At 51.7% G+C, this 21,658-nt stretch overlaps 1 protein-coding gene across 4 annotated transcripts in view; it reads left to right on the plus strand.

The window, feature by feature from the left end:
* LOC119976646 (zinc finger protein 2-like) overlaps positions 1-19,438 on the plus strand; it is a 482,048-nt gene extending 462,610 nt beyond the window's left edge. The window contains exons 1-5 of one of the 4 annotated variants that reach the window (XM_038817300.1): positions 7,244-7,313; positions 14,674-15,660; positions 16,504-16,863; positions 17,581-17,737; positions 17,828-19,438. In XM_038817300.1, coding sequence (XP_038673228.1) covers positions 15,130-15,660; positions 16,504-16,863; positions 17,581-17,737; positions 17,828-18,582 — 1,803 coding nt within the window. In that variant the 5' untranslated portion in view covers positions 7,244-7,313; positions 14,674-15,129 and the 3' untranslated portion in view covers positions 18,583-19,438. Of the gene's footprint in view, positions 1-7,243; positions 7,314-7,481; positions 7,581-14,673; positions 15,661-16,503; positions 16,864-17,580; positions 17,738-17,827 lie in introns of those variants that run through there. The other 3 variants (XM_038817303.1, XM_038817302.1, XM_038817301.1) reach the window with 3 other exon arrangements.
* Positions 19,439-21,658: the final 2,220 nt, after the last annotated feature.

The raw sequence follows: 21,658 nt of genomic DNA on the forward strand, positions 1-21,658 counted from the left end.
CCTCCATCTGCTCCACCAGCCTCGTGAAGTTTAACCTATGCAGGGCCCCCCAGCTCCTGGCTATCTGGACTCCCAAGTATCTGAAGCATATCTCTGCCCTTTTCAGCGGGAGATCCCCTATCTCTTTCTCCTGGTCCCCCATATGCACCACAAACAGCTCACTCTTTCCCACATTGAGCTTATAGCCAGAGAAGTCTCTGAACTCCCCCAGGATCCTCATCACCTCTGGCACCCCCCGACGCCGGATCTGCAATGTACAGCAGTAAATCGTCCGTGTACAGTGACAGCCGGTGCTCCTCCCCCCCCCACCCCCCCCGCACAATCCCCCTCCAGTTCCTCGATTCCCTCAGTGCCATGGCCAGGGGTTCAATCGCCAGCGCGAAGAGCAGGGGAGACAAGGGGCACCCCTGCCTCGTCCCCCGGGACAGCCGAAAGTCCTCTGATCTCCTCCCATTCATCACCACGCTCGCCACCGGAGCATTATACAACAGCCTCACCCACCTAGTGAATCCCTCACCAACCCCAAATCTCGTCAACAGCTCCCACAGGTAGCTCCACTCCACCCTGTCAAAAGCTTTCTCCGCATCCATCGATGCCACTATTTCCGCCTCCCCAGCCAGTGCCGACATCATTATGACATTGAGAAGCCGCCGCACATTGACATTCAGCTGCCCCCCCTTCACAAAACCCGTTTGGTCCTCGTGAATGACCAGCGGGATCACATCCTTCACCCTCCTGGCCAGTATCTTGGCCAGCAGCTTCGCATCCACGTTGAGGAGCGAGTTCGGCCTGTAAGACCCACACTGGAGGGGGTCCTTATCCCGCTTCAAGATCAGAGAAATTAGTGCTCTGGACATCGTCGGGGGCAAAGCCCCCCCCCCCCCCCCCCCCCTCCCCTCCTTGCCTCATTCAGGGTCCAACAGGTCTGAAAACTTCTTGTAAAACTCCACCGGGAACCCGTCAGGCCCCGGTGCCTTCCCTGACTGCATACTCCCCAACCCCTTGATCAGCTCCTCCAATTCGATTGGGGCCCCCAGACCCTCCACCCCCTCCTCCCCCACTCTCGGGAACTCCAGCTTGTCCAAAAAGCGGTCCATCCCACCCTCCTCCCCAGGGGGCACTGACCGGTACAACTCCTCATAAAAGGACCCGTTGATGCCCCTTGTACACCACGCCAGGTTCCCTCCTATGTCTCTAACTCCCCCTATCTCCCTCGCCGCCTCCCGCTTCCGGAGCTGGAGGGCCAGCATCCCCGTACTCATAAACCGTTCCCTGTGCCCTCCTCCACTGCGCCTCCGCTTTCCGGGTGGTCAATATGTCAAACCGCTTGGAGACTACGACGCTTCCTCAAAAGCCCTTCTTCCGGGACCTCCGCGTACCTCCTGTCCACCCTTACCATATCTTCCACCAACCTCTCCCTCTCATTTTTCTCCCCCTCTCCCTGTGTGCCCTAATAGAAATCAGCTCCCCTCTAACCACCGCCTTCAGCACCTCCCAGACCACCCCCACTTGCATCTCCCCATTGTCATTAGCTTCCAAATACCCCTCCATGCACCTACAGACCCGCCCACATACTTCCTCCTCTGACAGTAGCCCCACATCTAACCTCTACAGCAGGCGTTGATCCTTCCCCTCCCCCAGCTCCAGGTCCACTGAATGCGGAGCGTGGTCTGATATGGCTATCGCCGAATACTCCGGCCCCCACCACTCTCGGGATTAGCTCCCTGCTGAGGACAAAAAAATCAATCCGGGAATAAGCCTTGTGGACGTGGGAGAAAAACGAGAACTCCCTACCTCCCGGCCTCATAAACATCCAGTGGTCCACCCCTCCCAGCTGGTCCATGAACCCCCTCAGCACTGTGGCCGCCGCCGGCCTCTTACCCGTCTTGGACCTCGAACAATCCAGGGTCTGGTCCAGCACTGTATTAAAATCTCCTCCCATTATAAAGCCCCCACCTCCAGGTCTGGAATCCGGCCCAGCATGTGCTGCATGAAGCCTGCATCGTCCCAATTTTGGACGTACACATTGACCAGCACCGCCCGCTCCCACTGAAGTCTACCTCTCACCATTACGTATCTGCTACAGCTATCTGCCACCACACTCAACGCCACAAACGACATGCTCTTTCCCACCAAAATCGCTAACCCCCGGTTTCTCGCATCTAACCCCGAATGGATCACTTGTCCAATCCACCCACTTCTCAGCCTCATCTGATCCGCCACCCTAAGGTGCGTCTCCTGGAGCATAGCCACGTCCGCCCCTAGCCCCTTCAAGTGCGCCATCACCCGGGCCCGCTTCACCAGTCCATTCAGCCCCCTCACATTCCATGTGACCAGCCGAATTGGGGGGGGGGGTCTTCCCCCTCCCTCTACGCCGGTCAGCCATAGCTCTCCCTCGGCCCACCACGTGCCCGCAGTACCCCCAGGCCCATTCCCCACGGTGGCAGATCCCCATCCCAACCCCCCCATCCCCATCTGTTCCACTTCGGCCCTTCTAGCAGCAATCCGCTACCTCCTCCCTACTCCCCACTCCAACACCCCCCCACCCCCTCTAGCTAAGGCCGCCCCTAGCTGCATTACCCCTCTCGTCATACTTGAGTAAGTCAGCCGACTCCTGCTGACCCCGGCTGCTCCTGCCACCCCAGCGACCCCCCCTCCCCGGTGTGACACAACCGCCACTCCCCCCGCCCGGTGCCGGCTCCTCCCACTCTACCTCCAGCATGGGAAAAAAGCCCGCGTTTCCATCTGAAACCCCGCGCCCCGACCCAAAACGCGGGAAAGAAAAGGGCGCGCGACCCAACGGGCCCGCAATACAGCTCCCCAGCCCTCCACCACTGAACAAAGGCACCAAAATAAATAATTGAAAAGCCCCAAAAAGCGAACAAACAAAAAGGGACCAACAAAAAAAGGGTACCAGGGAGGACAATGCCCCCGGACAATATACACCAGTCCTGCGTCCCCCCCAGCCCTCAGTTTGAATCCAGCTTCACTGCCTGGACGAAGGCCCAGGCATCTTCCGGGGAGTCAAAGTAGAGCTGGCGATCTTTATAAGTGACCCAGAGGCGTGCCGGCTGTAGCAGGCCAAATTTCACCCCTTTCTTGTGGAGCACTGTCTTCGCCCGGTTAAAACCAGCCCCTCTCTTCGCCACCTCCGCACTCCAGTCCTGATAAATCCGGATCTCTGCATTCTCCCACCTGCTGCTACTCTCCTTTTTCGCCCATCTCAGCACACTCTCACGGTCAACGAAGCGGTGAAAACGAACCAGCACCGCCCTAGACGGCTCGTTCGGCTTGGGCTTCCTCAGCAACACTCGATGGGCACCCTCCAGCTCCAAGGGCCCCTGGAACGACCCCGCACCCATTAGCGAGTTCAGCATCAAGGTCACATAGGCCCCCAAGTCCGAGCCTTCCAGCCCCTCCGGGAGGCCAGGATCTGCAAGTTCTTCTGCCATGAGCGGTTCTCCATTTCCTCCATCCTCGCTTGCCATTTCTTGTGGAGCGCCTCATGCGACTCCACCTTCACTGCCAGGCCTAGGAGTTCATCCTCATTTTCCGAGGCCTTTTGCCAATACTCGCGGATCTTTGCACCCTGAGCCGTCTGAGTCGCCATCAGCTTGTCCAGCGAGACCTGAAACGGTTCCAGGATCTCAGCCTTCAGCTCTCTGAAGCAACGCTGAAGCTGCTCCTGCTGCTCCTGCACCCACTACTGCCACGCTGCCGATTCCCCGCCCGCCGCCATTTTGTTCTTCCTGCCTCGCACCTTTCTCTGCTCCAAAGCTGATTTTTTGACCGCGCCGCTCCTGATCCAGTCCATCCACCGGCAGATGATCGCAGCAGATGTGTTCCCACACGGGGAAAAGTCCAGCCAGCGCTGCTACGGGCCCTTAAAAGAGCCCAAAAGACCGAAAAAAGCAGGAGCCACCGAACGTGTGGCTTAGCTCCGCATCACCGCAACCGGAAGTCCTGCTGGAGGAATATCTACACGACCTGAGGGTACTCACTTGGAACTGTAACTACAAGGACCGCACGGCCTCGCAGCCCATGGTACTCGCCATCTGGGACACCTATGTGGCTGGAGTCCAGTCCAACTATGTCTGACAGCACCTGCTCGAAAAGAGTGCCCTCGGCCTAGGGGAGAAGGTAAAACTATCCACCTCATTAAAGGTAGCCGTCCAGAGCCTAAACGCTTTCCCCTCCGACCACGCGATTTCCTCGTGGGTGCCGGAGGCGCGGCCAACACCCGACCTGAGGATGTTCCAAGCCTGTGCCGTGCGGCTGCCCGCCCAATCCGGGGGCTCATCTTGATATTTCTGTGGTCAGAACCAGCACTCCAGGCAGTGTTGCCCAGCTCGGAACGCGACCTGCAGCGACTGTGGCAAGAAGGGACATTTTGCCAAAGTCTGCTTGGCCCGACCCAAAGTTCCAAAATCGCAGGCCCGACGCACAGACTCACAGGCCCGCAAACCCTGCAGCGTGGCTGCGTGCCTGCCGGTACCGCCCTCTTCTGACGCGTCATCCGCCTCGTTCTATCCGTGGGGCCGCCATCTTTAACTCCACCCGACACGTGCGACTCACGGGGGCCGCCATCTTGGCTGCCATCATCAACCTAGCCCGCCATGTGCGACTCATGGGGGCCGCCATCTTGGGACCACATCGCTACCACCGACCACGCCGGCTACCCGCAGCTCGGCGCTGTCACTCTCGACCAGTAACGGCCCAAGCACCTCACGAGGTCCATGGTGACCGTCCGGGTCAATGGGCACGAAACGCCCTGTCTGTTGGACTCCGGGAGCACGGAGAGCTTCATCCATCCGGACACTGTAAGGCGCTGCTCCCTCCAGATTTCCCCCGCGTCCCAAACAATCTCCCTTGCTTCCGGATCACATTCAGTGCAGATCCGGGGGAACCTCGAGATACAGGGCGCCGAGTATGCCAATTCTAAACTCTATGTCCTTCCCCATCTCTGCGCTCCTCTCTTGTTAGGACTGGATTTCCAGTGCAACCCCAGAAGCCTGACCCTGAAGTTCGGCGGACCCCTGCCCCCTCTCACCGTATGTAGCCTCGCGACCCTTAAGGTCGCCCCCCTCCCTCGCTCTTCGCGAATCTCACCCCCGACTGTAAATCCGTCACCACCTGAAGCAGGCGGTACAGTGCCCAGGACGGGACTTTTATCAAGTCGGAGGTCCAGCGGCTCTTGAGGGAGGGAATCATTGAGGCCAGTAATAGCCCCTGGAGAGCCCAAGTGGAGGTCGTCAGGACTGGGGAAAAGAACCGGATGGTTGTCGACTACAGCCAGATCATAAACCGGGACACGCAACTCGATGCATACCCCCTTCCCCGCATAGCGGATATGGTTAATCAGATTGCACACTACCGGGTTTTCTCCACGGTAGATCTGAAGTCCGCATACCACCAGCTTCCGATCAGCCCGGAAGACCGTCACTACACTGCCTTGGAGGCAGACGGCTGCCTCCTCCACTTCCTCAGGTCCCCTTCGCATTACCAATGGAGTCTCGGTCTTCCAAGCAACGATGGACCGAATGGTTGACCAGTACGGGCTGTGGGCCACGTTTCCGTACTTGGGACAATGTCACCATCTATGGCCATGATCAGCAGGACCACGACACTAACCTTCAGAAGTTCCTCCAAATCGCCCAAACCCTGAATATCACCTACAACAAGTAGAAATGCGTTTTCCGCACAAGCCGAATAGCCATCCTCGGCTATGCCGTCGAAAACGGAGTCCTAGGGCCCGAACCCGACCGCATGCGCCCCCTCCTGCAACTCCCCCTTCCCCACTGCCCCAAGGCCCTGAAAAGATGCCTGGGGTTCTTCTCATATTATGCCCAGTGATCCCCAACTATGCGGATAAAGCCCGCCCACTTCTCAAAGCCACCATCTTTCCCCTGACGACTGAGGCCCGCCTGGCCTTCAGCCGTATCAAGGCAGACATTACCAAGGCCGCGATGCACGCAGTGGACGAGTCCATCCCCTTCCAGGTGGAGACCGATGGGTCACACGTTGCCCTGGCAGCTACCCTTAACCAGGCAGGCAGGCCCCTGACTTCTTTTCCCGTACCCTCAACGCCTCCGAGATTCGACCCTCCTCTGTCAAAAATGAAGCTCAAGCCATTGTGGAAGCTGTGCGACATTGGAGGCACGACCTGGCCGGTAGGAGGTTCACCCTCGTCACCGACCAACGGTCGGTAGCCTTTATGTTCAACAACACACAGCAGGGCAAGATCAAGAGTGGTAAGATCTTGAGGTGGAGAATTGAACTCTCCACCTATAATTACGATATTGTATATCATCCTGGGAGGCCTGTAGCTCCGCCCCCTCGGGGGTGGTATATATACCTGCAGCCTGTAGGCGGCACTCAGTACAGAGCAGTCGCAGGCAGGCACAGATCTAGCTTATTAAAACCACTGTTCACTTCTACTAATCATCTCGTGTGAATTGATGGTTGCATCACACTATCTCCTCAAAGGCAATTAGGGATGAGCAAGAAATGCTGAGTTTGACCAGGAAGGAATGGAGGAAAGTTAATTTTGGGAACAAGGCTGTAGACGGTGGATATTCTGACCAAATGAAATCCTTGTCACACACCTGACACCTGAATGTTTTCTCTAAGTGTGAATCTGCTGGTGCTTCAGGAAATCGCAGAGCTGGGTTAAAAGCTTGTCTCAAACATTGCGCCTGAAGAGTTTCTGACATGTGGATACTCTGGTGGGTTAGTCCCCAGTGTGGGTCCTCTGATGGAATTGGAGGCAGGAACAGAGTCACCCCCTGATCACTGGGTCAATCTCCCGTCTCCAACCTCTGTCTCTCCTGTGTCTATCTCTCTCCTGTGTCCATATCTCTCCTGTGTATGTGTTGGTCCCACCACTGCACAAAATCGCTGCTTTGGATGCTGTGGGTCTTCCTCTTCCAATCTGCTGTCAAACACATCCAAGACTACACATCCCACACTGATGATGTCAGTATGAAAGCCTCCGAGGATGAAGAATCCTATTCCCACACTAGAAATCTCTGTCAACGTTTACCTGAAGAACTGAGACAGCAGCTGCAATAAGTGAGGTTTTATTCAGATGGGATAATGACAAGTTTAAATCCCCACCTGATCTGCTGCTCAAAGTCGCCTCCGTTTCCCCGATCAGTTTCCCAAACTTCAGGAAAGTCCTGTTCCTGCAGAAATATTTGGATTGTCTGTGAGAGACGTCAATCAGAGAGCCCACCCACTCTGCCCATTCTCTCCTCTTCCTCTACCACAGCTGCTTCACTTCCTGTAGGGACTCAAAACCAAGTCAGGAGATGGTGAGTGAAGGAGCAGAATTTACAATCATTACATTGCACAATATCCACACTAATGTTCAGGCAGTCTGACTATCCTGTGGGCAATCAGCTGTGGAAATGCCCCTTATGCTGTGTGAGAAGATCCAGCTCACAGACCTGTTTACTCGGTGCTTTGTGCTGAATTGTTTGATTGGCTGTGTGTTGGATATTGAGGGTGTTTATTGGAAACATTTCCCTTCTGATTTACAGACTGAGTTTTGTTGATGGGTCATTGCTGAATATGAGAAGGTGAGGTGTAATTATCTGGGAGGGGCAGAGACACATTTATTGAAATGTCTTTTTTAAAGATTTTACCTGAAGGCCTCGGCCTTTCCCAGAAGCCTGGGCTTGGATTTGATAGTTTAGCCCAGTGCTGTGTGTGAGAGCTGAATTTGGGATGTGCAGTCTGAGTGAGTGCAGTGTATCTAATTTCCCAGGATAATCCAGAACCATTCAATCAGTGACACTGAAGAAATATTTTCCTTGGCTCCCAGCACTTCCTGTCAAATAATTTGGCAAATCAACAGGAGAAATTTCCAAATCTTTGATGAATGTTTAAAGTATTTTTATTCCAAATTTTCAAAACTTTTACAATTTACAACAGGAGCAAAACAGACCCGACACATTAAATCCCCCACCCTTTCCTCAACAGTCAGCAGGAACCAACTCTCTAAAATACAAAATGAACCAACCCCCAACTCTGTAGAACCTATCACCACCCCATTTCTCCAGGGCTAGAATCTCCAATAGGTGCCCCCGCCATGTCGAGGCACAGGGTGGAGAAGCTCCACCCCAATAAGACACGCCTGTGAGCACTCAACGAGGCAAAGTCTAAAACATCTGCCCCCGCACCCGTCTGTAACTTCAGCCAGTCCGACAACCCAAATATGGCTTCCAGGGGACGAGGCTCCTCATCCACATGCAAATCCCCAAGATGGTGCTGAATACTGTCCTCCAAATCATTTCCAGTTTCAGGCAGAACCAGAACGTATGCACATGGTTTGCAGGACCCCTCCCACGTCGCTCACAAACATCCTCCACCCTCTCAAACAGCCGGCTCATCCTTGACTTTGTCAGCGCCCTGTACACCACCTTCAGCTGTATCAGCCCCAGGCTTGCGCACAAAGTCGAGGTATTCACCCACCGCAGCATCTCACACCACAATCTCTCCTCCAGGACTGCCCCCCAGCCTCTCACTTAGCCTTAACCCCCTCCATAAAGACCTTACCCTCCTCCATGATCCTCTCATAAATCGCCAGACGGCCCCTCGTCTCGAAGATAGCACCCCCTCCAGCAACGTAGAGACGGATGCCATCAGGAAGGTCAGGAAGGCCTTCTTCATAAAATCGCGCACCAGCACGTACTGGAAACTCTTCAGCCCCCGCTCCCTGCGTCAACCCAAACTTCTTATTCAACTGCTCCAAGCTCGTAAACCGCCCTCCCAAAAACAGATCCTTCATCTCTATAATCCCCTTCTCCCATCCTCGGAACCTCGCATCTATTGTCCCCAGCTCAAACCTCTTTTTAAAAAAAAAATAGTTTTTATTGAAAAATTTTGAATTTATACAACAATAACACACCATAGTAAAATACCAAAAATAACAATAATATTAACAATCATAAACATTCACCCCACCTCCATGAACAACACAGCATTTTAACAACAACGCAAATTAACACAATATAAAGTTACAGAATAAAAACTACAATAAGGAACACCCCCCCGGGTTGCTGCTGCTATTGACCAAGATGCCTATCTTTGAGCCAGGAAGTCCAGAAAAGGCTGCCATCGTTTATAGAACCCTTGTATTGATCCTCTCAGGGCAAATTTGACCCTTTCCAATTTTATAAATCCCGCCATGTCACTGATCCAGGTCTCCACACTTGGGGGCCTCGCATCCTTCCACTGTAGCAAGATCCTTCGTCGGGCTACTAGGGACGCAAAGGCCAGGACACCGGCCTCTTTCGCCTCCTGCACTCCCGGCTCTACCGCAACTCCAAAAACCGCGAGTCCCCACCCTGGTTTGACCCTGGATCCAACCACCCTCGACACCGTCCCCGCCACCCCCTTCCAGAATTCTTCCAGTGCTGGGCATGCCCAGAACATGTGGGCGTGGTTCGCTGGACTCCCCGAATATTTAGTGCACCTGTCCTCACCCCCAAAGAACCTACTCATCCTAGTCCCGGACATGTGGGCCCGGTGCAACACCTTAAATTGGATGAGACTAAGCCTCGCACATGAGGAGGAAGAGTTGACTCTCTCCAAGGCATCTGCCCAAGACCCGTCATCTATCTGCTCCCCGAGTTCCTCCTCCCATTTAGCCTTCAGCTCCTCCACTGACGACTCCTCCACCTCCTGCATTACCTTATAGATGTCAGACACCTTCCCCTCCCCGACCCACACCCCTGAAAGCACTCTGTCCATCATCCCCCGCAAGGGCAGCAAAAGGAATCCCACTACCTGTCGCCTAGCAAACGCCTTTACCTGCAAGTATCTGAACATGTTCCCTTGGGGAAGCCCAAATTTATCTTCCAGTTCCCCCAGGCCCGCAAACCTCCCGCCAATAAACAGGTCCCTCAATTTACTGATGCCCGCCCTTTGCCACCCCCTAAATCCCCCATCCTTGTTCCCCGGGATGAACCGATGATTGCCACCCAATGGAGCCTCCATCGAGCCCCCTGTTTCCCCCCGATGCCATCTCCACTGTCCCAAGATTCTTAGGGTCGCCGCCACCACCGGGCTCGTGGTAAACCTCTTAGGGGAGAGCGGCAACGGCGCCGTTACCATGGCACCCAGGCTCGTACCTCTACATGACGCCATCTCCATTCTTTTCCATGCCGCCCCTCCCCCCTCCATCACCCATTTACGCACCGTTGACACATTGGCCGCCCAATAGTACCCCAGAAGGTTGGGCAGCGCCAGCCCGCCTCTATCCCTCCCTCGCTCCAGGAACACCCTCTTCACTCTCGGAGTCCCATGTGCCCACACAAAGCTCAAAATACTGCTAATCACCCTCCTAAAGAAGGCCCTGGGGATGAAGATGGGCAGGCACTGAAAGAGGAACAAGAACCTCGGAAGCACCGTCATTTTGACGGACTGTACCCTCCCCGCCAACGACAATGGCAGCATGTCCCACCTTTGAACTCCTCCTCCATCTGATCTACAAGTCTGGTGAAATTATGTTTGTGAAGAGTCCCCCAGTCCCTGGCCACCTGCACCCCCAGGTACCTAAAGCTCTCCCCTGCCAGCCTAAGCGGGAGCCTACCAATTCCTTCTTCCTGGTCTCCAGGGTGCACCACAAACCCCTCACTCTTGCCTAAATTTAATTTATAACCTGAAAAGGTCCCAAACTCAGCTAGCAGCTCCATCAACCCCGGCATCCCTCCCACCGGGTCCGTCACATACAGTAACAGGTCATCGGCATACAACGACACCCTATGTTCCTCCCCACCTCTCCACCTCTCTGAATCCCTCAACGCCATCGCCAGCGGCTCGATTGCATGCAAACAACAAGGGGAACAGGGGGCAACCCTGCCTGGTCCCTCGGTAAAGCCGGAAGTACTCCGACCTCCTCCCATTCGTGGCCACGCACGCCATCGGGGCCTCATATAGCAGCCGTACCCATCTAATGAACCCATCACCAAATCCAAACCTCCCCAACACCTCCCATAGGTACCCCCACTCCACTCTATTGAAGGCCTTCTCCGCATCCAGCGCCACCACTATCTCTGCCTCCCCCTCAATCGCCGGCATCATGATGACATTCAACAATCTCTGCACATTCGTGTTCAGCTGCCTTCCCTTCACAAAACCTGTCTGGTCCTCGTGCACAACCCCTGGCACACAGTCCTCTATCCTGGTGGCCAGGATTTTTGCCAGCACCTTGGCATCTACGTTGAGGAGAGATATGGGCCTGTGTGAACCACACTGCTGGGGGCCCTTGTCCCTCTTTAAAATTAACGAGATCAGCGCCCGCGACATCGTCGGGGGCAAAGTCCCCCCCTCCCACGCTTCATTGAGTGTCCGCACCAGCAAGGGGCCCACTAGGTCCACAAACTTTTATAAAATTCCACCGGGAACCCATCCGGCCCCGGTGCCTTCCCTGACTGCATCTGCCCGATCCCCTTAACCAGCTCCTCCAGCTCAATCGGCGCACCCAACCCCTCCACCTGCTCCTCCTGCACCTTCAGGAAAGAAAGCCCGTCGACGAACCTCTCCATTCCCCTCCTCTCCCCCGTTGGCTCCGACCGGTACAGTTCCCCGTAAAAGTCCGTGAAGACCTAATTCACCTCTAGCCCCTTCCGCACCACATTCCCACTCTTGTCTCTCACTCCAGCAATTTCCTTAGCCGCATCCCGCTTGCGGAGTTGATAAACCAGCATCCTACTCGCCTTTTCACCATGTTCGTACACTGCCCCTTGTGCCTTCCTCCACTGTGCCTCCGCCTTTCTAGTGGTCAGCAAATCAAATTTAGCCTGCAGGCTGCGCCTCTCCCCCAACAGTCCCTCCTCTGGTGCCTCTGCATACCTCCTGTCTACCTCCAGCATCTTTCCCACCAGTCTATCCCTCTCACTCCTCTCGCTCCTCTCCCTGTGTGCCCGGATGGATATCAGTTCCCCACGAATCACTGCCTTCAGGGCTTCCCAGACCATCCCCACCTGAACCTCCCCTGTATCATTCACCTCGAGGTACCCCTCAATACTTGCCCGGACCCTCCTACACACCTCCTCCTCCGCCAACAACCCCACATCCAACCGCCACAACGGGCGCTGGTCCCGCACCTCCCCCATCTCCAACTCTATCCAATGCGGAGCGTGGTTGGAGATTGCAATGGCCGAATACTCGGCCTCCTCCACTCTTGAAATCAGTCCCCTACTCACCACGAAGAAGTCTATCCGAGAGTAGACCCTATGCACGTGGGAGAAGAAAGAGTACTCGTGCGCCCTCGGCCTCACAAACCTCCATGGATCCACCCCACCCATCTGGTCCATAAACCCTCTCAGTACCTTGGCCACCGCCGGCCTCCTACCCGTCCTAGAGCTGGACCGATCCAGTGAAGGATCCAACACCGTATTAATGTCCCCCCCCCATAATCAGACCTCCCGCCTCCAGATCTGGGACCCTTCCCAACATACGCCTCATAAAGCCCGCATCGTCCCAATTTGGGGCACACACACTAGCCAGTACCACCTTCTCTCCTTGTAGCCTGCCCCTAACCATAACATACCTACCCCCCCTTATCCGCCACCACCTCCGATGCCTCAAACAACACATTTTTCCCCACCAGAATCGCCACTCCCCGGTTCTTCACATCCAACCCAGAGTGGAAAACCTGCCCCACCGATCCCTTCCTCAGGCGGACCTGGTCCCAGCTCAAACCTCTGATCGACATCCCCCCCGACCCTGCCCCCAACCTAAAATGTTGTGAAAACTGCCTCCACCAATGGAATCACCAAATACTTCCCTGGAGCCTTCGGGGGCGTTGCTGTTGCCAGTGCCCGAAACCTGGATCCCCTACAGGAGCCTGCCTCCATCCAAACCCACAAAGCCCCCACCTATCCCAGCCCTGAACATTCTCTGCATTTGCCGCCCAAAAATAGTACATCAGATTTGAGAGGCCGAACAACCCCCCCCCCCCCCCCCCCCCCCCCCCCCCCCGCACCTGCCCCACCACCTTCCTTATCCTGGCCACCTTCCACACCCAGACAAAAAAAAGAGATCAGCCCCCCCCCCCCCCCACCCCCACCGAAAAGCGCCTTAGGCAAAAGGACCGGCAGGCACTGAAACAAAAATAAGAATCACATTAAAATATTCATCTTCACTGCTTGTACCCGGCCCACAAACGGCAGTGGAAGATTATCCCACCTCAACAAATCAGCCTTCACCCTCCCCACCAAACTGGAAAAATTGAACTTCCGAAAGCCTGCCCAATCCCAGGCCACCTGCACTCCCAGATACCTAAAGTGAGACTCTGCCAGACGGAATGGCAGCCAGGCCCTCCTTCCCCCCACCCCCACACATACACACACACCAGCTCCTGGAGAGGAAACTACAAAATACTCACTTTTCCCCAAATCCAGCTCATACCCAGAGAACATTCCAAATATTCGAAGCACACCCATTATGCCCCCCATGAGGAGACCGCTCCAAAATATATTACAAGTCATCCGTATACAGGGACACCCTATGCTCCACCCCCTCACTATCCCCTTCCACAACTCCGAGATCCTCAGCGCAATGGCCAAGGGCTCTATAGGCAATGCAAACAGAAGATGCGTGCGGAGAACGTGCGGAGTCTGCACGTTCTCCCTGTGTCTGTGTGGGTTTCCTCCGGGTGCTCCAGATTCCTCCCACAGTCCAAAGACGTGCAGGTTAGGTGGACTGGCCATGATAAATTGCCCTATATGCATCACTGTAGATACACAAGGGGTTAATGTAAGTACACATAGACTAACTAGACACTAGAAGGCGCACCAGAGACATGACACACAGACACTCAACCAATAGGTCAGTAAAATAGGACATGATCAATGGGCAGTCACGATACACAGAGGTGAACCTACCACAGGGGGGCATTACACCAACCCATATATAAAGGACACAGCACACATGATCTTCCTCTTTCCAGTGGAGACACTCAGTGAGTACAGACACAGGGTTGATTCAACATCACACCCACCACGTGGATTGTAGCAGACTGGTTCATCAGTCTGAGTAGCTATAGATGGATTAACAGTAGAGGCGTATCCGAGTAGGTGAATTGTAAATAGTTTAATAAACGTGTTGAAGTTATCTCCACGTCTGAACCTTCCTTTGTCAGAGTGCACATGAAGGAAGCAGCTTCTGCTACGCCAAGAGCATAACAAAACACCCTTAGTGACCAAAAATGTTAGGAGGGGTTGCTGGGTTACGGGGATAGGGTGGGTGGGGGCTTAAGTGGGTCGGTGCAGACTCGATGGGCCAAATGACCTCCTTCTGCACTGTATATTCTATGTTTATATCAAACACATAATCGAAGGGTAAAACCGGTCTTAAGCACAATTCGGCTCAAGTGAATTGAGGCTGTTTTACGCTCCACCTGAGTGTCTTTTCTGTTGCTCACGGTATCTGGGAAGATGGGGCCAGGGCAAAAGAAAGAAAGTGGCCACGTTGTTAGTGTCCCTGCTGGAAACAGAGGGAGTGTCAAGTGAGGAAAAAGAAAGGACTTGTATCTGGTCCCCCACACAGTAAAATAGCAGACTGACACTCAGTGTGGAACATTCTCTAACTGAGGAGTCATCCCCTTCACTGAAGGAGGAGAGGAAGTTGGAGGAAATCATGTTTCCTTTTCCTGTTTTACAGAAGGATTGCACCGTACTACACCAGAGAATACAGAGAGGATAGACACCGCAGATAGATCCTGATCATCACCCAAGGAACAACTGTGGAAAGACATCCAGTCCCTTCCCAGCATTGTTCAACACAGAGAAGGTTGGGCAGTGAAAGCATCACCTGGAAATCGGACGGGTCAGGGGAGCTTTGACATATCATCAGATCTGAAACTGGTCAGTGGTGTGGAACCTTCCATCAAAACCAACTATTCTGAAGGTTCGGCTGTTGCTGATCGGTCAGGGTGAGGCTGGGAAGAAGTGTGAGTGGGCTCCAAGTGTGGTGCGAGTTTCAATCATTTATCAAGCCACTTAACCACTGACTCATTAGTACAGGTGAGAGGCCATTCAAGTGTAAAGCGTATGTCAGGGAATCCACAGGCTTCTGAGGTGCATTTGTCACAATTACTATTATCACAAGAGCATCCACATGGAAGAAAAACGATTCAGGTGTGATGTTTGTGATAAAAGTTTTGTGACGTCTACCAACCTCCTGACGCACCGGATGATTCACACAGGGGAGAAACCATTCAGGTGTGATGTTTGTGATAAGTCCTTCTCACAATCATCGAACCTCCATCAGCACCGACGTATACACGCAGGTGAGAAGCCATTCAGGTGTGATGTTTGTGACAAGTCCTTCTCACAATCATCGAACCTCCGTCAGCATCGACGCATTCACACAGGGGAGAAACCCTTCGCCTGCGACGTGTGTGACAAATCATTCTCGGTGTTATCGACCCTCCGTCAACACCAGCACCTTCACACCGGGGAGAAACCCTTCATGTGCAAAATATGTGATAAATCATTCTCATGGTCATCGCACCTCCGCAATCACCAACGTATTCACACAAGTGAGAAACTCTTCGCATGTGAGGTGTGTGGCAAATCATTCTCTCAAGCATCGACCCTCCGTAAACACCAGCGTGATCACTCAGTGGAGAAACTCTTTCCATGCAAGGTAGGTGACAAATTATTCTTGGACCCATTGACTTTGTGTGTAACCCAGTCATATTCACATATACGGTATGTGACAAATTATTCCCTCAGTTACCTTTAATCTGCGCACAGCAACACATTCATACAGGAGACAAAATATTCACATGTATGGATTGTTACAAATTATTCTCGGATCAATCAGCCCTCTGCACACACTGGTCATCACACTGTGGCTCAGCTGCTTCCCTTACGCAGAATTGTCTGTGTTGTTTACCCTCCAGTGCTCACACAGAGGAGCTGTCCTCCCAAAGCAGTGTCTGTCTCAGCAGTGTCTGTCTCCAAACTCTTCCAACATCAGCCCTATCAATTCAAGAAGGTCAATTTAACCGTTGACCAGATCGCCAAACATCACCAATATATATATATAGATGGTCCTGCTAATGCAGAAGTTTACCTGCAAGAGACAAGAGGGCAATATCTGAATATTAAATATATAAAGCTGTATGTTAATTTTTTAACCTTTAAATCCTAGCTTTTGAGTTGAAAATACAGAAAGATCACCTGATGTTTCTTTAATTTTATGAGGTGTTTTCAAATGTTTTCTTGAAGATGGCTCTGACTTTGTCATAAGATTTGAGAAAGGGTCATCTGGATTCAAAACATTATCTCTTTTTTCTCCCTACAGATGCTGCCAGACCTGCTAAGATTTTCCAGCATTTTCTTTTTGATTTGTCATAAGATTGATCTCGAAAAAGTTCCCCTGGGTGCAGGGTGAAAACTGTATCCAGCAGTCAGAAAATGTGGCACAAGTCAGAACAGCAAAGTCTGGACCCTGACTTCTTTTTCATTTTACTTCTTCCTTTAGGTAAAGCAACCCTTCAGGTGCGAGGTGTGTGACAAATTATTCTCAGCGTCATCGACCCTCCGTGAACACCAACGCGTTCACACTGGAGAGAAGCCCTACAGGTGCGAGGTGTGTGACAAATCATTCTCTCAGTCATCGACCCTCCATAAACACCAACGCATTCACACTGGGGAGAAGCCCTTCACGTGCGAGATCTGTGACCAATCATTCTCAAGGCCATCTACCCTCCGTGTCCACCAACGCGTTCATACAGGAGAGAAGCCCTTCACGTGCGAGGTGTGTGACAAATCATTCTCAGTGTCATCGACCCTCCGTAAACACCAACGTATTCACACAGGAGAGAAGCCCTTACCATGCAAGGTATGTGACTATATATTCTTGGACTCATTGGCTTCCGCATACACCAGCATATTCACATGTACGGTATGTGACATCTTTCCCAAGTCACCTTCCCTCTGCGCAGAGCAACACATTCACACAGGAGACAAACCATTCACGTGCGACAAATCATTCTCACGGTCATCAGACCTCCACAGACCCCCAACACATTCACACTGCGGCTCACCTGCTTCCCTTACACTGAAGTGTTGTCTGTGTTGTTTACCCTCCAGTGCTCTGACATGGGAGCTGTCCTTCCAAAATACTGTCTGTCTCAGCAGTGATTGTCTCCAACATCTCCCACTGTCATTCCAATCATTTCAAGGTCAATTTAACCATTGACCAGATTGCCAAACATCACAAGAAGACATCAGTAGACAGGTGCATATCTGCCTCTGCACAAGTTTACCTGTGTGGAGAAGAGGGCAATGTCTGAATAATAAATCTACATTTATATATTAATTTTTGAAATGTTAAATCTGAGTTTTTGAGTTGAAAATACAGAATCACAGGATTTATTTTGACCAATTTTGTGAGGTTTTGGAAAATGCAGTTGTTTTGGAGATGGCTCTGACTTTGTCATAGGATTGACCTCCTTGTGTAGGCCAAAAACTGTCTCCGACACTCAGAAAATGGTCACAAGACAGCACAGCAAATTCTGGACCATGATTTCTTTTTGAATTGCATTTCTTCATTTAGGTAAAGCTGGCCCAAAGCGCCCAGGAGCTCTCGTTGACTGGAGTGCGGGTTCCGTACATCAAGGAGCTGACAGAACAGGAGGAGTTCACGAGGAAGCTGTTTAGCCTCTCCAACCCCAGGATAGCCAATGGTGGATCAGATATGGGTATGAGCGAAGGTGATGTCAGCAGCTGAGTGTTTAAACCATCAGGTGGAGAGTTAATTTATGCAACAAAAGATAATAATTGTGATTTTCTTCCTCTGACAGATACACAGGTGTCACTGGACACATCAAATGGTGATGGGGGAGAATCGGCAGCAACGTCCGAGATTCCTGAAAGGGTTGACGAGGATGGAACAGAGGTGAATACCTCACAGCAATATGGTATGGCAGCTGCAGTGGGGGAGCGAGAGGAGTGTCAGGAGAGTAAGATGTCTGATTTGGAGGGTAGTGTTGGTGAGTTCAAGTTAAACATTGTGGCTTGTGTGAAGGAGGAAGCCTGTGATGATCTGGCTGCTGTGGTGGAGGGAGGGCGCTCAGAGCCTTCCCGAGGTGAGGAACCTGTGGCTTTGGGAGCAGAAGGTCCGCCGTCTCCTCGAGCACGTGGACAACATCCGGCCCATGCTGCCGGTGAAGAAAATGAAGATGATCTGAAAACTTTTGCATGTTTACATCAGGGACAGGTTCAAAGGACCACTGCTAACTTCTTTCAGCAGCACCTACAAAGAAACAATAAGATTCTTCAGCAACATCTACAAAGAAACAATGAGATTCTTCAGCAGCATCTGCAAAGAGACAATGAGATTTTTCAGCAGCATCTACAAAAAGACAATGAGATTCTTCAGCAGAATCTACAAAGAGACAATGAGATTGTTCAGCAGCAGAATGAGGTTCTTTGTCAGCTTCTGCAAAGAAGCAATGAAACTTTGAATGAAATGAGGCAAATTCTATCTCAGATTGTAACCCCTGCACCTTCTGGCCAGCAGCCCAGTGCAGAGACATCTGCTGCTGGACACACCTGACACAGTAGAGTTCATGTCACGGGCACAGCAGAGATACAGAAGGTGTTAGGGTCCCTCCCCAACAACATTGCCTCCTTGACCACATTATTTCCTCCTTCTGAGGCATATTTTTCTGTCAAGATATTTGCCATGACATGGAACATCTCGATCATGACTACAATAGTGGATGAAGCTCGAATCCTTGAGTCCTGTCCTCCTGATCACAGGAGCATCTCCCATTTTTGAGGGACCAGGAATGGGTCAGGCTGGAATTTGCACGTTTCACAGAGGCAACTGTCCTTAGAAATCAGCAGTTGCCTCCACTCGTGCGGTTTTGTCTGAAATCTGACCTGTACAGATTAGACCCGGTAGGAGCGGGTCTGAATTCCATGAATTTGTTTGGATGGCTGGGGGTACCCTTTTGTAGAGAATATGGCCCTTTTGATATTACTGAAGGTAGAAATTAATGTACATGAAAAGTGCATAAATTCATTGGAACTGAGAACTCAAAGAACTGTCAAAAATAATTGTCAGAAGTTTCAAGGTGAACTGTCAAAAGGAGATGTCAAGCTATCCAGGCATTTAAACCTCCAGCCCTGAACTCTGAAGAAACTGGAGTGTTAAAAAGAATTGCATTTCATTCTGTCTTTGACATCAACTTCATAGATTGGCTGGATTAATCATACATTATCACAGTAAGATTCCTGCTGTATCAATTTGATTGACAGTTCAGTTCCAAGTGGTTATGGGCACTCGATATGGGACCATGAATTTCAGTGCTTTTTTATTCAGACAGGATTATGCAACTGATTAATATGGATAAGGAATGTAAATGCACTAATTGTTTTTTTAAATAAATGAATGGTTGATACTTGGACATTTTATTTAACTTCACCATGCTCTGCCCATCCTGGATACTGAGTGAGCTGATATTGGCGGTACTGTAGCCATGGATGGGGGCATGGGTTGGTTTGAATTAGCATAAAGTTGGCAAGGGGCTACACAGGGTGAATGACAAATTGGCACAGAGGATATGAGGAGCCGTGGGAGTGGTTGGATGAATAAGTTGGCATGGAACACATGGGGAGGGGGAGGGAGTTCATGGTCGGGGCCCACAGGACGACAGAAGGTTGAAGGGACCATGTGTTGGGGCGATCCTGGGGCATCGGTTGGTATGGATGGTAAGTGGGGAGCACGTGAGGGGGGGGGGGTGATGGCTGTTCTTTGTTTCGATACAGCACCAGTACTCTGAGACCGACCTTCCACTCAGCCCACCACCTCACCCAGCATCCTTTCGTCCCAAGGTATTCCACCACCCTGGAACAAATATCCCAACTTCCAGGCCCTTTCTCCTGGGTTGAGGTTTGCTCCAAACAGCTCAGCACAAAGCACTGAGTAAACAGGTCTGTGAGCTGGATCTTCTCACACAGCATAAGGGGCATTTCCACAGCTGATTGCCCACAGAATAGTCAGACTGCCTGAACATTAGAGTGGATATTATAGGATGACATTCTTAGGAATTTTCATCCATCACTCACTGAATATTCATTCCTGAATGTGTGTGCATGTTACAGAATGCCATCTCTGCAAAACTGCTCCTTCTCTGTTGAACATTTGACAGATTTCTAGTGTGGGAATAGCAACTGTCCTCCTCGGAGGCTTTCAAACTGACAACATCAGTGAGGGATGGGCAGCCTTGGACGTGTATGACAGCTGATCAGAAGAGGAAGACACAGAGAATCCAAGGCAGTGATGACGTGTAGTGATGGGATACGCACATGGACAGGAGGGGTGGGGGGGGGGGGGAACACAGGAGAGTGATGGAAGGGAGGAGCAGAGAAGTAATTGGGAGAGGAGAATGGTGCAGGGCTTGGGAAGTGACTCTGTTACTGGGACATCAGGAGTAACACTGGGGAGTTCCTCTTGCTCGGCAAGTGACAAAGACTCGGAGATTGGCTCCAAAGTGACCATCTCTGAGCAAATAAAATAAGGGACATTTGATCGTGGGATATCGGTTTGGACGTTTGTGTGTGCATGTGGAGGTGTGGTGGTAGCGGTAGGAGGCAGTAAACTGGTGGGGGAGGAGGTGAGCTATGACCTATCTGCTAAATATTTCCAGCATTTTTTTTATTTGATTCTAGTTTTAAAGACAGACCATTCGGCCATATTCTTTCTACTTTGCTTATGCTCCACATGAGAGTTCTCTACTATTTTCTCTCATGCTGCCTCTTGCCAATATAAGCTGGTCACCTATACCCGTCCGCACAGACGCACGGGTCTGCAATTGCCCAGAAATCCAATGGTGTCACACCGCTGCGCTCAGCCTGCCGGTACCCTCTGCACCTGTGCCAGTGACATCACTGCACACATTCACCATCTTCCTGATTCTCTGGAATGTTTATTTAGTCCCAATTGTTTCTGGCAGTAATTTGTTTCTGCTTCTGTCTAAAATCTTACTTATTCATAAATATATTTATTTTAGTTTGTTGACGGTGTGATATTTACTGCGTTTAAAATGATGGGAAAGGCGGCTCACGTGCATGTCTCTGGGGAAATGTAAAGTCATGAATGACAGGTCCACCCTACAAAGCACCGATTGAGGTGGTCTTGTGGTGCAGTGGGTAGCATCCCTGTCTGAGTCAGAAGCTCTGGGTTCGAATGCCACCTCAGGATGATGGTCAAGGAAGGTGCATTCATAACAGGGCCAAACAGTTTGAGTATCAACCTGGAAAATCCTTCCAACACACCAATGGCTGGTGGTAAGAGTGGGAGAGACTCCTGGTCAGACATGCTCAGTGTTGAGTTGCCTCTGGTAACAGAGTAGTGACCATTTCCAGGGAAACCCTTGTTTGGGAACAGATGAAAGTCTGCCCTTCGGCACCATGAGGTGTGGGAGGATAAATAAACACCTATAGCGGTGGCAAGTTTCATCTCACAAGAGGCATCCTCTACTTCTGCAAACTGTCCTTTTGCTGCTTGCAGTAAAAACAAAACATCAAAAAGAAAGTCTGAATTAGAACACCTGAGGTTGATTTGATTGTGAACAATCTGAAGGACATTATTACTATTTCGGAGGTTGGTTTAGCTCAGTTGGCTA

Source organism: Scyliorhinus canicula, chromosome 13 (genome assembly GCF_902713615.1).
Source record: "Scyliorhinus canicula chromosome 13, sScyCan1.1, whole genome shotgun sequence".
Classification (NCBI taxonomy): Eukaryota; Metazoa; Chordata; class Chondrichthyes; order Carcharhiniformes; family Scyliorhinidae; genus Scyliorhinus; species Scyliorhinus canicula.